We start from the raw sequence: 17,775 nt of genomic DNA, 5'->3' as shown, positions 1-17,775 counted from the left end.
TGAGACTCCTTTGGGTAGTGAAAAGCGGGATATCAAATCCAAACTCTTCTTCTTCTTCTTCTGAACAGACATGCTGAAACAATTCCTGCATAGCAGGACATACGTTAATATTGCTGTCTTTCAAACTCCCTGTTTAATAATCATTCTTGGTTTGTGTGTCCATAGCAGTTATCTTAATAGAACGTCGACCACCTGCCAGCACATCAGACTGAATTAGTAAACCTCTGCTCTCATTTTCTGTGATCTCTCCGGCAGCCTGGGTGAAACTGAAGCTGACTCTTCAACCTGCAGATGCTGAGGCTGACCTAAATGAGGAAGACCGGCGGATGATAGAAGAGATCAAGAGAATGCAGCATTTGAGAGCCAGGAAAGCTGGAAATGTTAAGGTAAGAAGGAACCAGGGGAAACCAGGAGGCAGATTTAGGAAGCATTGTAGGGTTAGGACAGAATCACAAGCTCTTGCTTGTGGACAAGCATCTTACAACTGCTGAATTATTTTTTTAAAAAGTTGCACAAAGCAATAATTTCTTCCCAGTGGTGTGGTTTTACCATGTGCCCAGTGCTGGTGACCTTTTAATAGCATCTCCACATAGCTTGGGATTTTTGGAAACTGGATGACTGGTTTAAACATTTATAATATGCATATTATGGAGGTCACCTTTTTCCAATATGTGCCCTGCATTCAGATGGCAAGGAAATGGTCCTTCTTGACTGCAGTGCAAGTCAGAATGTTGTGAGAAGTCCGGTCTTTCCTGGCTCTGTCTGGATGTTATGGGGACTGAAGCAGAGACTTTGCATGCAAAACTTGCACTCTGCCACCGAACTATAGCCCTTCTGATATGAGCTGAATGTGCAGCTTGGTTGAACCATAGATAGCACAACTTCAGCTGTTAGTGTTATTGGCAGTGTGCACGCATAAATTCTGAACCATGGCTTAGTGTTGTGAGGATGAGACATGGAAGAATATGGCCAGGAGGAAGACTTGGGTAGAGTTTAGTGTCACTTTTACAGACGCCCAGCTTAGCATTATGTTAGAAGCAGGGAACCTAGTTTAAGCTAATAAGATTCATAAAAAGGATGGTTACTCTGTTCTGTCGCTGACTCTGCTATTTTAATAATCAAATTCTTCTAATGTATTCATGGTTTTTTTGTATTTATAGGTTTTTTAAAAAAATCTATATCTGCAGTATTTTATTGCATTTATATCTGAAGTATTTTATTACATTGAACCGCTTAGAGGTTTTTTCTGAGATGTGAAGCTGTATACAAGTTCCCTAAATACCGTATTTTTCGCTCCATAAGACGCACTTTTTCCTTCCTAAAAAGGAGGGGGAAATGTTGGTGCGCCTTATGGAGCGAAGGCTTCGCTCCCGCTGCCTCCCCCCACCCCCACTGCATTTGGCGGAAGGTGGGAGGCGACAGTGGAGATGTTGCTGGATCCTCCCCGCGCCTCCGTTCTACGAAAAGATCCAGCAACATCTGCTTCACTCCCGCTGCTTGCCCGCTACTTTCTCTACCCCCTCCCCGCCACCAATTGGTGCCGGGCGCAGGGTGGTGAAGAAAGCAGCGGGGATGCTGCTGCTTTTGGGATCGGCGGCAGGGCACAGGGTGGAGAAAGCAGCATCCCCGCTGCTTTCTGCACCCCTCGCCCTGCGCGCCAATCCCAAAAGCAGGCTTTTGGAATCGGCGGCAGGGAGCGGAGTGGTGGAGAAAGCAGCGGGGATGCTGCTGCTTTCTCCACCACCCCACGCCCTGTGCTCATCCCGCTTGCTTTGAAGGCTCACCCCTTCTCCCCGGCTCCCTTTTTAAAAAAGCGGGGATGAGCCGTTCTGAAGGGGTGCGTGGCGGTCTTATGGACCGAAAAATACGGTAAAATAGATAACAAGCCAAGTTCAAGCCTGGTGTGAAGTTGCCTTGTTGTGAAACTTAACAGAACTTGTTTTAAATTGGGACTCCTGGTTCAAACATAATGTTAGGCAGGGATTCTGCTAGAGTGAAACTAAACTTTGCTTAAGTTGTCATGCTGGCTGCTCTGATTTCGGTGTTCCATTGCACCAGAAGCAGCTTAGTCATGTGGGTTAAACCACTGTGCCGCTTGGGCTTGCAGATTGAAAGGTTGGTGGTTTGAATCCCCGTGACGGGGTGAGCTCCCATTGTTCAGGCCCAGCTCCTGCCAACCTAGCAGTTCGAAAGCACGCAGTGCAAGTAGATAAATAGGTACCACTACGGCGAGAAGGTAAATGGCATTTCCGTGCGCTGCTCTGGTTTTGCCAGAAGCAGCTTAGTCATGCTGGCCACATGACCTGGAAAAACTGCCTGCAGACAAACGTCGGCTCCCTCGGCCAGTAAAGTGAGATGAGCGCCGCAGCCTCAGAGTTGTCTGCAACTGGACTTAACTGTCATGGGTCCCTTTATGGCAGTGAAACTGAAATTAGGCTTGTTGTATGTATGCATGCATGGGGGTGCATGCATGCATGCACAGACACATTTTTAGTTTTATATTGCAATTAGTAGATCTTACATTGCAGATTTATTGTAGTTCGTTATGAAAACCACATTGTCAATTGAAAAGCGTAAACAGGAAATAAGTGAGACTTGCATAGCTGAATACCTGCCTTCCTTAATATACTCAAAATCCAAAGGAGCTGTAGTAATCTGCCCCACATTTTGAGGGCAAGTTCACACAGCTGGTGTCATAGTGAGTCACCACTGATCATTTCCTCTTTCGGTCCCAGCTTGGCTTCTGTTTTGGGTTGTTGCCAGAAATAATAAGACATTGATTCTGGTGAATCACCATATATAATGCCAGATTTCAGTAACCTTTCACTTTAACACTGCCAGTTCATAATAAAAAAATCACGTAATAATTAAAGTTTTAACCCAGTCTTAGTTTTATTGTATTAAGTCTCCTGTACACTGCCTAGAGATGACTGTAATTGAGCGGCTTACAAATTGTTGAAATGACATTAAAAACAAACAAACCCTTCCCTATCTTGCTGCAATGGGTATGAAAGCTGTGCCCTCTGTCATCCGAGGATCTATGCAGAGAACTGATTTTCAACCCCTTCATGTCACACAGATTTCACTCTCCCCACCCAGCATGCAGCAATGGGGATGAAAACTGGGCCAGTGGCGGATCTCGGGGTCTCAAATGTCTGTGGCACCTTGTGTGATGCAAATGTTCGGTGTGCCCCCCCCCCACTTCTCGCACTCCATTCTAAATTGCGGCATCCCTGGTGCCATACCCAAGCCTCTGCAACCTGTACATGCTCCCCTAAATCGGCCTTTGACTGGGCTTCCTCTGCTTCTCAGCTGATTCTCACCAGTGAGCTAAGGAGCAGAGAGGGGCCTCCTCATTGCCATGATGGGGATAAAAATACCTTCCCCCTCGCCAATCTGCATGAATTAGCATGGGAGAAGTGCTGTGCCGTGGGGATTTTACATATAGTGTGTGTTTGTGATGTGTTTTGTGTAGCTCTGTGTATGTGTTTTTGTGTAGCTTTTGTGTGTGTTTATAGGTTTTGCCCCACCCACCACTGGGAAACAGCTCCTGACTACGGTCCCCGAGGAAATGTGCCCCCACCCCTACCTTTTGGAATGGCAGTTTGCCTGCTTATGAAACTTCTTCCATTATGGAATATTTATTGTCCAGAGTGGGCAGGACAGCCTTGACCTTATTCCCAGGTGTTGGCATAGAATCATAGAATTGTAGAGTTGGAAGGGACCCCAGGGGCCATCTAGTCCAACCCCCTGCAATGCAGGAATCTCCTTCAGAAGAAATGGAATGAGCCTCAGAGGGCTGCCTAGGGCATATCCCACTTCCATACGTGCTTTCAGGGTTACTCATACAGCTTGCTCTCCAAGAGCCAGTGTGGTGTAGTGATTAATAGCGGTAGACTCGTAATCTGGTGAACCGGGTTCGCGTCCCCGCTCCTCCACATGCAGCTGCTGGGTGACCTTGGGATAGTCACACTTCTCAGCCCCACTCACCTCACAGAGTGTTTGTTGTGGGGGAGGAAGGAAAAGGAGAATGTTAGCCACTTTGAGACTCCTTTGGGTAGTGATAAAGCAGGATATCAAATCCAAACTCTTCTTCTTCTTCTTCTTCTTCTTCTTCTTCTTCTTCTTCTTCTTCTTCTAACAATAACCTTACAGATTTCCCAACCTTCCATATACCCAAAGGAGCATCTCCACCCCCATTGTCCAGCCCGGACACTGAGGCCCTCCTCTGAGGGTCTTCTGCTGATTCCCTCACTGGCAGGTGTGAAGTTACAGAGAACTAGGCAGAGAGCCTTCTCAGTAGTGGCACCCACCCCCTGGAACACCCTCCCTTCACATATCAAGGAAATAAATAACTACAGTCGTACCTTGGATTCTAAACGCCTTGGGACTCAGACATTTTGGCTCCCGAACGCTGCAACCCCAGAAGTGATTGTTCTGGTTTGTGAACATTCTTTTGGGACCTGAAAGTCCAACGGGGCTTCCGTGGCTTCTGATTGGCCAATCAGAAGCCACACTTTGATTTCCGAACAGATTCTGTTCGACTTCCAAGGTACGACTGTATCTGACTTTTAGAAGACCTCTGAAGGCAGCCCTTTACAGGGAAGTTTTTAACGTTTGATGTTTTATCGTGTTTTAACTATTCTGCTGGGAGCCACCCAGAGTGGCTGGGGAAACCAATAATAATAATAATAATAATAATAATAATAATAATAATAATAATAACAATGTGCAGGACTGAAAATGACTGGCTAAGGTGCGTGTTTGAACTTTTGAATAATCAGATACAGGCCTCAAATGTGCTTTCTAAAAAATATTCAAGAAACAAGCCAGCAGAAGCATCCCTGAGATTAATAATAATAATAATAATAATAATAATAATAATTCATCTCAGGGATGCTTCTGCTGGCTTGTTTCTTGAATATTTTTTAGAAAGCACATTTGAGGCCTGTATCCGATTATTCAAAAGTTCAAACACGCACCTTAGCCAGTCATTTTCAGTTGTGCACATGTCTTCGATAGAGACGTATGACAGAGTAATGTGAGAAGCGACTGTGCTTCTTGACGTTGGGGCTGCAGCGGCGGTGGTGAGTCGGGAGACCTTTTGTAGTAAAGAACTCCTTAATGCAGGCAGCATCTTTGCTTTATGTTCTTGAACAACTCATAGATATAAATGCCTGTTGATTTTGTACCTGTTTGTCTTGTCTGTTCCCAGCGTAAGAGAACAATGCCTCTGCCTCTGGCGCTGACGTGGGGGTGAGGTGAGGGTTTGCAGCATGTTTTGAAGCATTGAGTAATGCACCTGAATACTATCTGTTTTTTCTCTAATTGCTTCCAAGAAACAGTTTGCACTCCAGGAAGCTGGAGTTGCTGAATTTTCTTGCATGCATCTGAAAGAGGTTCCTTGTTTGTTTGTTTGTTTGTTTGACTGACAGTTTGCTGTGTGATCTTTGCTCTGAAAAGATGCGTTTTGTTTCAGCCTTTCTTTCTGAAGCTGGCTGGTGTTTTTTTTGTTTTGTTTTTACTTGTGCCAAAGAAGTGGTTTTTACTACACCAGGTAAACAAGAGGGTATCTCTTTGCATTTATTGTATTGCTGCCTCCAAAGGAATAATGGCAGCTTTTATAATTTCTCTCTCTGGCTCACAAAAGACTTGACGTTAACTGCAGAAAAGATGAGAATTTTCATTCTATTTTAATGGGCAATCTCCATCCGTAGCATGCCCCAAAGTGCGCTTCGTTTCAGTAAAGCTGCAAGCCTCACATGCTAGGGGTTTTCTTTATTTCTTTTTAGGAAGAGAGCCTAGTGGAGTTCAAAGCTTATGCCGTTCTCTTTTGCCCATGCATTATTTAGATTGGCATTTCGGTAAACAGATTAAACTGAGTGACACCGGAGCTGTTGGAAATAGTATACAAATCTATATTAGAAATTGCCTGCCTCTGTGAAGCCATCCACAGGTGCCTCTGCAAATAAACCCACTTGTCAGTAAAGTGTAGAATTAAATGTTGCCTTTAACTGACGTTTAATAAAACCTTTACATTTTTATTGTGCTGATTGCAAGAACGTAGACCTACTTTGTGCATCAGGCAGATCCGTCTTTTCATAAATGCCATTCTGCTGGACTGTATAAGGAGCACCAGAGAACAATACACATTTGGGAGGTGATACTGCAGTTGTGCAGTTTTCTCCCTGGGGAAATCCACCAAGGCGCCACATTTTTAGATAGACTCTGAAAGTGGGAGGGGAGGGGTGGGTGGGACTAAAGTAAGCCTTAACTTGTGTTCATTTAACTTATGTGCATTCAGCATGACACACGTGGCAAATTAAAGAAAGTAAAATTATAACAAACAAGAAGGGGAGGAAAGTAGTTCTAGGAAGAATGACTTTGGCAATCCCACCTGCCATTGAACCTAATGGGTTTTGACTCTATGCAACTTTTGACTTTAGGCACAATTCCCAGAACGTTATATAACAACAACAACAACATTTATAATTTATAATTTATAATATAATATAAAAATTGCCCTTCATCACAAGATCTCAGAATAAAATTGTTGAAGGCTAACGTGTAGGCTAACTGTATTATTATTCCCAAAGGTTCTTAATGACAAACTTCCCTGTTCTTTGGATTTCTTAGATTTTTCTACTGATGTCTATTAATTGCTTGATCTTGATGGGTTTTTTATGTTTGAACTTTGCAAGCAGCCTTGAGAATACTTTTATTTTTAAATGCAGGATCTAAGTGATAGAGATTTGTTAGAAGTGTCAGAAGGAAGTGGTGGGATAGCATCGGTGCCTTCACAACTTCTGCCTGTGTATTCATATTTTTCTGATTTGGGTTGTTAAACTCCATCCCTAGTTTATATGTGCCACTAAATCGGGGTTAACTTTGACTCTCTCTGTCCATGCTGACATCTTGGCATGATGTGCCTTGTTTGGAGGCAGTCTGACACCAAGTTGGGACTTGGAGGCAAGAGATTTGGTCCACTTCCTTTTCTATTCTTCAAAGATTTGTTGAGATTTAGATTAGGAAGCCTTCTTTAAGACAAAGTCCTCTGATCTTCTTAATTTGGCAGTTGTTTGTACATGCAGGATTCATTGGTTTTATCTCTGCCCCATTGATTGTGACAGATCAAATTAAAAATAATTACTTAAATTAATTTGTTGAACTAATTTTGCTGTTGTGTATATGTACTATTAAAGTATGCCCTTTTTGTCTGTCTCGGATTCTTGACAGGATGGGCTGTGGGGAAACAGCTATGAAAGAATTTCTAGCTGCAGTTCTATCCTGAAGACAGACACAGAACTCTCAAAAACTTCAAGTGACAGTGAGCTGCAAAAGGACATTCAGATACAAGACTCCCAGCTAGCTGAATGCCCTGTAATAAGTGCAGCCCAGCCTAGGGTGGTATGTAGAACTGACCATGCCCTTCCGGATGACTCTGAGATTACGTCTTTGACCAGTGACCAAAGTCATGTCAGTGACCAGCCACTGGAACACTCAGAGAATCTCTCAGACTCCAGCCACAATGTTCACACTCCCTTGCGTATCGCCACAGACACAAGTCTGAAGGGGCTGACAGGTACCTCCAAGACAGTCCCAGGAAAAGAAGTGAGCGCCTCAGCACAGGCAAAGTTGGCTGCGGACACCTCTTCTACAGAATCTGCCAAACAAATCACATCCATTACTTTTGCATCCCGTAAAAGGACATCGCCTTCCCGTGTGCCCCCTGCCAGCATTCCTGAAGCCATTCCTTTGGGAACCCAGTCGATTAGCAATGAACAGCTGGAGTCTAATAAGCCGCAAGTGGGAACTCCTCAACCCTGCCCTTCAGTGAGCATGACAGCCGTTCGTGTGCCAGACAAGAGCGTTGAATTTCGTTCGGGTGGAGACAGCCATCGGCATGTGCCCATGGTTGTCAGCAAGGAGGCATATCCTCAAGAAAAGAGTTCTACATCTATGGAGAATTCCCAGACGAGTTGCTCTGATCAAAAGGTCCACTCTGTTACAGAGAATCGGGAAGAAACCAAGGCTGCTTACCAAGGCTTTACTGGGCTAAAAGGATACAACAGACCTTCAGTTAACGTTTCTGATAACAAATCTAACCCAGGAGAAACTATGGCTGATCCTCTCCGTCCCTTCAACCCACCTCAACAAAAGGCAGAGGATGATTCTCAAGATGGCTCGAGAAGCTTTGCTGGTATTCCTAAGCCACACTTTCCTACAGGCAGGGAACGTACATTGACAAAAGAGAGGAAATCTGCCTCTGATCAGTATTTATGCAGGGCTGGAAGCAGCAACCTGTTACCCGCTTCCTCCCCAGATCACATTTCAATGACCATTCCAGTCTCTCCTTCATCGCCAACCCGGAAAGCCCTGTCTGGTGTCCACATGACTCTCTCTCCAAAGCATGTGGATTTGCCTCTTCCTAGTTTAATAGATGCTGGCACTGAAAAGAGGCGAGCTGGTGGATTTAAAAGTGACCCTCATCCAGCAACTTTAAGTGACCCGAGTCATTCGTTAGAAGCTACCTCTAATTTGAAACCCACAGAACGTTTCACAAGCATCCAGGATTCCGCATACTTTCCAAGGTCACCTTCACCAGATTCTCACTTTAAGCATTCCCATGTTCCAGTTGTGGCAAAACCAGCCCCAAGTCAGGAGCCACTGGAGATCAGGCAGATTTTTCCAGTTACAGACCGAGGAAGCACAAGAGTACTGGGTTCGTATTGGCAGAGTCCCGAAGAGAACTTAAAAACCACGGCCTCTTCCCAGACAGAAAGGATGTCGTCGGATGCCATCACTCAAATAACAACAGAAAGCCCTGAGAAGGCAACCTATTCTGCAGAGATATTTGTTAGCAATGACAGCGGTGACATGGAAGCTCTGAGACCTTCTCATCGAAAGAGTCATGAAATGCTGAGTCCTGCAGCTGCTCCCGTGAGCCGCAACTCCGTTTTGAACAGGCAGGCTGGTGAGAAGTTTAATTTACTGTCCTTTGATCTGAAGAGCTATGCCTAATGAGGAAGGCAGTCCTGTTCATATTATATATTAACCTCTCTCAGTTGTGAGACCTACTTTCTCCTTGAGGGATACGTGAGTAAATCTACCAGTTTAGCTTGTGAATCCACTGCCACGGTGTCTGTGGGATGGAAAAGTCATACAAGGCAGGTGAGAGCCTTGTTCCTTGCAGACCTTTTCATGGTCTGAGGTGTGTACCTTTAGGATCCGAGCTATACCAACAGATCATAAGGTTAAAGTGGTATCGCATTTGGTGTTAAGCTTGCGTCCTTGTCTTGTCTACCTTGCTTCCCATGCCTGCAGGTACACCAAGGTTGCTGCCATATAAACCACCTGGGAGCTCAGAGATGTACTACGTTCCCTGTCCAAAAGAAACCCTCAGGCTCTCGCGGGTCCGATCAGAGACTACCATGGAGAGCTCCCACTCAGGTATTTCCTGTTGCTCCAAACTTTTATCTAAGCTGCTCGGCACCATGGCTGTTCTCAGCAGAGCCAAGGGACTGACCTGTCATAAAATGCAAGAACGTAAGCAGTTTGTTGTGCTGTGTTTAAATTGGTTGAATAGAGTTGAGCTGCAATAGTCTAGATTGACAATAGTTGTAGAGCAGAAACAGAACTCATATGCATGCTTCATTTAAGCTTTGGTGTGAAATGGCTTTTTAGATTTGAATGACAAGGGGAACAATTTAGTAGCTAGAAAGGCAGAATGATTTCTTTCTACCAGTATTGGTGGACCCTAGACGTCTTTAATTTTCCTGGTTCTGCTTCGAACTGCTGCTTCATTCTAGTTCATTCTCCCCCTCCAGCAGTGTTTCCTTCTTTGGTTCCAGTTTTCTTTGTGTTTTTACCTTTAGGTAAGGTATCAGTGAAGTATTTTGGGAAGCAGTGCAATGTTCAGTTTAAACAGAGACCCAAAATGTTTGCGTTGCCTGTATTTGTACAAGAGCTTAGGTAACCTGTACTCTGCACATACTCAGAGGCATGCTTGCCTTTATTACTACTTGACCTGTAAAGTAGGTCCGAATAATGCTGAGCCCTACCACTGAATTGGAAACAGATGCCTTCTCATCTGGTCCATCTTTCTAAGGTGTTGGAAGGTGCTTCTTATTTGTTAAGTTCAGTCACAAGACTGGCATGAATTTATTAGTCTTTCTTCCTCAAAGCAGGCAATAGCTTTGAGCTTCTCCCTGATGGTCAAAATTGGACCCCACGTACTTTTAGGTTCTGTTGTTTGCCTATCCTGTTTGGTTGGAACTGGAACCAAGAAGGCATAGCTAGTGGTTGGAACTCTGTGAACATAGTTCTGTAATGTTCAGTTTGTAAGTTTATTGTTCTATCTAGCTGAAGGTCATGACAGACCTCTAGCAAATAATACAGAACATTCATCCATAGTATAAGCCAACATCCATGAAGTATGAGAGAGAAGATACCAGAGAACCATCTAGCTTGATTTCAGGTTAAACCTCTGAATCACCACAACAACTTGAGGTGATTCCACCTAACTCATTTTTCCTGTGTGTTATGAAGCTGTTATTTTCACTCAAAAGAAACCCCAACCATTTCTGCCAGGGTGTACCTGTTTGCTTGTGTGAACAGTGGTTTCAAAAAGCAATCCGTTGGATCTCTAAATAAGAGGCAGGCTAACAGATAATGAGTGATCTCTTCCACGTGAGGTTGACCACAAACGCGAAGTCTGCCTACATAGGGGACCTGGTTGTAGCAGCCATCCAAGACCGCAGTGGAGTTCAGTAATGAGGTTGCTCGTAATCCTAGAAAGCATACATCCATTTTTTAAAAGAACTAAATTAACTGATAGAGTTGGGATATGTCTCGTTTAATTGGGAAAATGTTAGATGACCCAGTGCTGTTGACCCAGAATATAAATCGGCTTCCGTTGTAGACTTTAGAACTGTTACAACACAGAAACGCGCTGCTGCAGGATGTTTATTTTTTCTGGGTCTGGTTTTTTTTTTTAATGTACTTTTTATTTCCCAGTCCTCTTTCACATATATACATATATATTGGTCTCCCCACTCTCTCTCTGCTAACAGGTTCAAATGATGCCACTCCTCCAAAATTTCCAGCACAGGCACTTGGCTCAGGGGATGAAACTCCGCCAAATCCTGTAGCAGTCAAGCACAGAGAGGGCATCTATAGTAAAAGGGCTATTCCCAAGGAGGCTTGGACAGGAGAAGATGCAGGAGCACAGGAAGGCGACAAAGGTGACTGTTCTCCTATATCTCTGAAGGTGGAACAAGAGCTGCTTTTGGGGCATCTGAATATTTATTATGGTTTTGAAGCCTCTTATGTATTGTGCTAGCTTCGGAGTGGCCCAAGAATGATTGTTTTGCTATGGGAGCTGAAATAACTTGTTGCTGTTGCTGTAATCTGCCCGTCACTAAATGCTTCCAGGGTGAGCTAGAAAAATATCTTGGTTGAAAACAAAAACACACTACAGTGGTACCTTGGTTCTCGAATGGCTTGGCTCCCGGACAAATCGGCTCCCAAACGCCGCAAACCGGGAAGTGTGTGTTCCGTTTTGCGAACGTTTTTTGGATGCCGAACGTCTGATGTGGCTTCTGCTTGAGTGCAGGAAGTTCCTGCAGCCAATTAGAAGCAGCGCCTTGGTTTTCGAATGGTTTGGGGAGTTGAATGGACTCCCGGAATGGATTAAGTTCGAGAACCAAGGTACCGCTGTATCATTAAAATATTAAACTAAAATTGCAAAATCACACAATCACAAAAGGAACAGAACAGCAGTTCAGATCAAGAGTACCAGAGGATAGTTTTAGCATGCCATGAAAAGGATTCTCTTTTTTTATTCATCAGCAAAAGATTGTGCATGAAGATGATTTCTGAAAACGAAGGGCAAAATGATTAGATGCTGGGATCCCTGGAAAAACAGCTCGAGCGGGCAGTGAACTTCTTAAGGGCAGCTGGGGAGTAAATGGTTAACCCTTCCTTCCCCCAACTGTAACCTCCAGGAAGATCGTACACACCTCTGGCCCAGAAATCAGACTTAGAAAAAGTTACAAACTGTTTTTATACGTGTGAGTGTGGTGCTTGCTGTTCCCATTTGTGGCCATGGATCTCCTACTTTTGAAATTTTCGATATCTCTGTGGTAGATTTTGTTATGTGAATGGAGCCACAGACCCACCGGGTGTGTTAGGCAGACTCTCTGGGGTCCATGGACCACCAATTGGGAACCAGTGCTTCTGTTCTGGACCCACTGCTTGGCTCCATAACCGAACCCAGAAACCTGGTCTTCTCTTTGTGCTCTTTCACTCAGTATCCTCTGGCAGTGCAGAACGAGCCAGCCAAAGTTTCTCTCACTGCCGAAGGAAGGAAAGGTGTTAAACAGAATTTGCAAATGCCAAAAGAATTAGAGCAGAACAGCGTAGTATTTTAGGGAGAATGTGGACAGAATATATGAGCTTTTCCATGCACGCTTTATAGGTTCGTAACTGACTGTGTTTCCACGTAAAAAAATCTCAGCGCAGCAGCATGCTCAGAAGCCAAAGGAGAATTCTTGCCTTTGTGCCTTTGATCAGCTCTTGCCATGGAGTGACATACACAACTCTTGAAATGTTAGTATTAGAAGGAAGGGAGGACAGAAGATCGTTGGGGAGATGAGCAAAGTAAGAAATGTTCATGCCTCGGGTGAGGGTGTGTGTGTGGAGAGCTGTGTGTTCTGCCAGAGTGGGGGAAAAACCACAGCCTATAACTAGATAATCTAAATTCAATAGCCCGAATAAATGCAGGCAGCCGTCCATTTTGCACAGCCTTATTTTCAGCTTGAGGAGAGAGTTTGTGCTGCCGTTTTATTTTCCTGACAAGATTCCACAAGCCTAGGCCAGCATAAGCAATTATTTTTGTTATTAGTCTATTAGAGGAGTAGACAACTGGTTGCGCAGAGAAACTAGTCTTCTCTGAGTTCATTTGTACAACTCCATTTATTATTGTTATTATTGCTCTGGCCCATAAACGAACTTGGAAGTGCATTGAAATGGATTTTAACTGTTGTGCTTATTAATTTTATTTGTTTCACTTCCCTTGTGTTTGTTTTTCATTTTGTATTGTCACTTTTTCATTATATTTATCTTCTTCTTTTTTGTATAATTTGTACTATTTTTGTTGGCCGCCTTAAGCACAGTCGTCTTGTTTTTAAAGTTACTTTTTTCAAGGTATGGTTTGACACCTTCTTCTAATTGTATGTCACATTGGGAGAACCCTGTTTTGAAAGGGAGCATATAAATCCCCAAATTAATGTATAAAAAGAAAGTAAACTAAACATGTAAGGAGACTGTGCCTAGAGTTGATGAATAGCACTGTCAATTTAGAATGAGAAGGATCATGTATTGTAGCTGTTTCTTTCCAGCCAAACTTAAATATTTCATTTTCCCTTCCCTTCCCCCTTCCCAAAGTCTCAAATCCCTTGGAATCTGTGGCAGCTACCCATTCAGTGTTCAGATCTGCTCAGTTTTACCTGCATCACCCAGTGCCTCTGCAGCATGAAATTGACTTCCTCGCTGGGAACGATGCCTTGGGACAGTATGCAGTGCAAGAGCGTCCAGCCCTTCCTTCAAAAGAGATCTTCCAGTACGACAGAACATCCGAAAGAGGTCAGGCAGTTTTCTCTCCACACCAGCCAACAGGAGAGGAGAGGTTTTCCCCACTGAATTTTGAGCCAGATTACAGTGTGCTTGAGGAATTGAGGTTCAATGAGACTTTGGAGAGAGGCTCTCCAAGTAAGGAACTACAGCAGCCTGATGTGAGGAAAAGTGGCCACAAATTGTCCAAAGACCAGCTTCATCCAAGCAGTCAAAGGAGCAGCTTAAAAGAGAAGCGGGTAGCCGATCTCCCAACGATGCAAAGTGCTCCTTTCACAGGCAGTTTAGATGAACTCTGGGCTAAATACTTGGAGCGTCAAAAGCAGCATCAGCAACGTAGTCCGAGTTGCAGCAGCAGAAGTGAGCTGTCTCTGGTAGAGCGACTTGACAGATTAGCCAGACTTCTGCAAAACCCGGTTAGGCACACGCTGGTGCCTGTCAAGGATGAAGATGTCCATGTCCAAGTGGAACCAAAGGGAAAAGAGTCAAAGAAGATCACTTTCCAAGGAAATAAGGCATACAAAGGTAGAGTGGCAACCCGTAGCCCCAGAGGGAAGGTGGAAGAAAGCCCAGAGGCCACCAGCAATACAAGCCTATCAAAATCTAGGCATTGTAAAATTGGCAGTGCCACAGCTCTTTACCACATGGATAGAAACTTGGAGCAGCGTCGGAATTCGGCGATTCTGAGCGACACCTCTTCTGAAATGAGGCCTGTGAAAGATTCCAGGGTGTTAACCGACATCACCTCCGATTCAGAAGTGACTCAGCCAGAGACGGACACTGCGTCTCGGACGGAGGCAAGCGTTTCCGTTTCCACAATCGACACAGAGAGGCTGATCCGGGCCTTTGGGCATGACAGGGTGCAGGTGTCCCCCAAACTGTCCCAGCTCTACAGCACCATCCGACACCAGAAGACGCGCTCGGAGAAGTACGCCAAGGGGAGCAGGAAAGACAGGGCCGCAGACTACCAAAGAACGGCTCATGCTGAGCCAAAAAGAAAAGAGACCCAGGTACGTATGTGGCATAGGAACCTGGGGGGTAACCCACAGCAACATTTTTACTGTGATCTATGATCTGCGTAAGGACGCGGGTGGCGTTGTGATCTAAACCACAGAGCCTAGGGCTTGCCGATCGGAAAGTCAGCGGTTTGAATCCCTGCAACAGGGTGAGCTCCCGTTGCCCGGTCCCAGCTCCTGCCCACCTAGCAGTTCGATAAATAGATAAATAGGTACCTCTCCGACGGGAAGGTAAATGGCGTTGCGGCTTAGTCATGCTGGCCACATGACCCTGAAGCTGTACGCTGGCTCCCTCGGCCAGTAAAGCGAGATGAGCGCTGCAGCCCCAGAGTCGTCCGCGACTGGATCTAATGGTCAGGGTTCCCTTTACCTTTACCTTTATGATCTGCATACAACAGGTGAAAGGAAAGAGTGACAGCTAGCCTTTAACTTGAAGTTCAGCTAAGCTATTTGGGCGGAGGCGGAGGCAGGCTAATTGGGGTCTCTCCGTCTTCCTCCTCCTCCACTGCATCAGCTGAGCTGAGGCCTCTGTGTGTAAGAGTATGGAAAGGTCAGCCTTGTCCTTTAGCTTTCGTAAGCAGCAGGTGACATGGTGTTAACTGTGCCTTCATTAAGCATCTTTAGGCACCGGGCGAAAACGATCCTCTTCAACCAGGCCTTGGGCTGATTAACAGCCCATGTCCTTTTAAATGTTTTTGTTGCAACGGGCTTCTTTGTTTTGGTTTTGTTCTTTTTATTATGTACTTTGTTGTTTTATTCTGTGTTTTTATGCTGTGATTCATCCTGATATCTCGGAACAAAGGGTGGCACACAAATTTTAGTAGTAGCAGTAGTAATAATAATAATGATAATAATAATTGTAATAATAATAATAACACTGTCCTACTTCATAATATAGGTGGGGACATGGCATAATAAAGGGGGGGGCATCGTGCCCACTGTTGCTAATTTATATGCCAAAGTGGTTTCTTATATTGGGGGTCTCACCCCAAATGGCAACCAGTAGCTTTCCTTCCATACTTCCCCACCAAGCAATTTAACATTCATCCAAACTGGAAGCCATGAACAGGGGGGATAATTGCCTCATCCTCACGACCACAGAAGTGGCGATTTCTGAAGGGAATGGATAGTGGACATTGTGTTCTAAAAAGCTAGCTAGCTTGTTTTTCAGAGCCAAGGTGGTGCTCTTTGTGATAGAGATTGGCTGATTTGATTCCTTTCCAAACACCGACAAATGAACTTGCAGTCCTCTGAGACCTTTATGCACCTGCCTGGTTCTTTCCTTTAGGCAACAGACTCTTTCATTTCTTCGGATTCAGTTTCCACCATCAGCAGTTCCCTTGGACCAAGCCCTGCTCTCAGTAACAAGCGGAGCAGGCGGATGTTGAACAAGGCTGTCCAGGCAGGTGAGCAGCTCTCATTCATGACTCTTGCCTTCTTGTTGTGATCCTCTTCAGAGTCCCTCGCTCTTACTTCAGTCAGCCAGGCGTGCTTGCAGAGCTTTCTCTGCCTGCACATCTTTGCAGCTCAGATCCTTTCAAAAAATGGATAACAAATTGAGCTCCGGTGAAATGGCACTTCCCTTCCCTTCAATGGCTTCTTTGATGTTAGTAGGTAGTTCCTTTGTTCATACTGTGGGCTTTCTTGACTTTGGCCTCGGAATAAATCTTGGGTCAGAGAACTGACTTGTTCTGTGTGGTATTTTTCCCACTTGCAAGCACAGTCATAAACTTTATAAATGTCATTTCTCTTGCTGATAAATGTCAGTTCTCTTGCTGAGATGGTTGGAGCTTCACTCCTTATTTGATGATGTGAATGTTGCTCTTATTTGTTGTGTGATTTTTGTTCTGGGACAATACTTATCTAAAAATGGAGGCCAGTTATATACAACCGTGTACAATCCTCACCCACTATTGAAACTGGAGCCAGGCACAACTGCCAGTTTGCTGCAGTTCTATACATTATTGGCAGAATGAAGAGTTTTAGAGTTAGAGGGGACCTAAGAGGACATGCGCTCCAGCCCTCCTTCTCTGAGGCAGGGTGAGGGGTGCAGGAATTCCACATTGCATAAACCAGGCATGGTTCTCGGTGTGTTTTGTTTGGTTAAATCATGGGCAGGCAAACTAAGTCCCAGGGGCTGGATCCGGCCCAATCGCCTTCTAAATCCAGTCCTCGGATGGTCTGGGAATTGGCGTGTTTTTACATGAGTAGAAAGTGTGTTTTTATTTAAAATGCACCTCTGGGTTATTTGTGGGGCATAGGAATTCGTTCATCCCCCCCTCCAAAATATAGTCCGGCCCCCCACAAGGTCTGAGGGACAGTAGACCGGCCCCCTGCTGAAAAGGTTTGCTGACCCCTGGGTTAAATCAAGGTTCTCCCTGTTAAGATATGGAGTCCTCTGCTGCACCAGGCCAGAGCTCCACCTAGTCTAGCATTCTGTTCTCATGCCCGTGAAGGTTGAAAAATGAGTTAGAAGGGTCTTCCGAAATTTCGGAACCCATGGTGTGGGTTCAACAACATGTTCAGTGATTGGACCCAGACTCTGTACAGTGCAGGGTTTCTTGTTCTATAGAATAATGTATTTTTTTAAAATAAATATTTTATTGGTTTTTTTCAAAACAAAGAACAACAAAACACATAAAACAACACATACACAACATTCAAAACATAGTAAAAAACAAATACAAACCACCACTAAGAACACCAATAATTCTTTTTCTTGCTTATAAGACAAAAAAAAAATTCTTCTTCGAATCTAGGTGGGGTGACTTCCCCCGTTATCTCTCCTTTGGTTCCAATTCTAATTTATTTTAATAACTTCTAAAATTCAAATCATCCAAAAAAATCTAAACAAACTTCTTAATATTTACTTTTACTTCAAAATACATCCTATTACTTCTTAACTCAAATCTTATATCTTATTTCACTTAAACTGCTGCTAATTAAACATTCACATATCTCTTCACTAGTTCAAATTCTTAAAATCTTAACACACTGACTTCAGGGTACCATGGTGGACCATCCCAGTTGTATTTTAAATATTCTCACCCTATCCCTTTTCTAGCCATTTTCCTCCGCCATCTCGGGGTCTCCCCCCAGACATTTCTCCATCTCTCTCCAACAACAA

The 17,775-nt window shown here is 44.3% G+C and overlaps 1 protein-coding gene across 2 annotated transcripts in view; it reads left to right on the top strand.

The window, feature by feature from the left end:
• Nucleotides 1–17,775, top strand: part of ALMS1 (ALMS1 centrosome and basal body associated protein) — a 69,247-nt gene that overhangs the window by 34,032 nt on the left and 17,440 nt on the right. For both annotated transcript variants that reach the window (XM_033161026.1, XM_033161025.1), the window contains 7 exons: nucleotides 256–386; nucleotides 7,237–8,974; nucleotides 9,325–9,450; nucleotides 11,073–11,243; nucleotides 11,615–11,618; nucleotides 13,439–14,642; nucleotides 15,937–16,054. In XM_033161026.1, the coding sequence (XP_033016917.1) occupies nucleotides 256–386; nucleotides 7,237–8,974; nucleotides 9,325–9,450; nucleotides 11,073–11,243; nucleotides 11,615–11,618; nucleotides 13,439–14,642; nucleotides 15,937–16,054 (3,492 nt within the window). The remainder of the gene's footprint in view (nucleotides 1–255; nucleotides 387–7,236; nucleotides 8,975–9,324; nucleotides 9,451–11,072; nucleotides 11,244–11,614; nucleotides 11,619–13,438; nucleotides 14,643–15,936; nucleotides 16,055–17,775) is intronic.

The sequence above is a fragment of the Lacerta agilis genome, chromosome 9, assembly GCF_009819535.1.
Source record: "Lacerta agilis isolate rLacAgi1 chromosome 9, rLacAgi1.pri, whole genome shotgun sequence".
Classification (NCBI taxonomy): domain Eukaryota; kingdom Metazoa; phylum Chordata; class Lepidosauria; order Squamata; family Lacertidae; genus Lacerta; species Lacerta agilis.
This window is presented reverse-complemented; position numbering and strand designations above follow the sequence as displayed.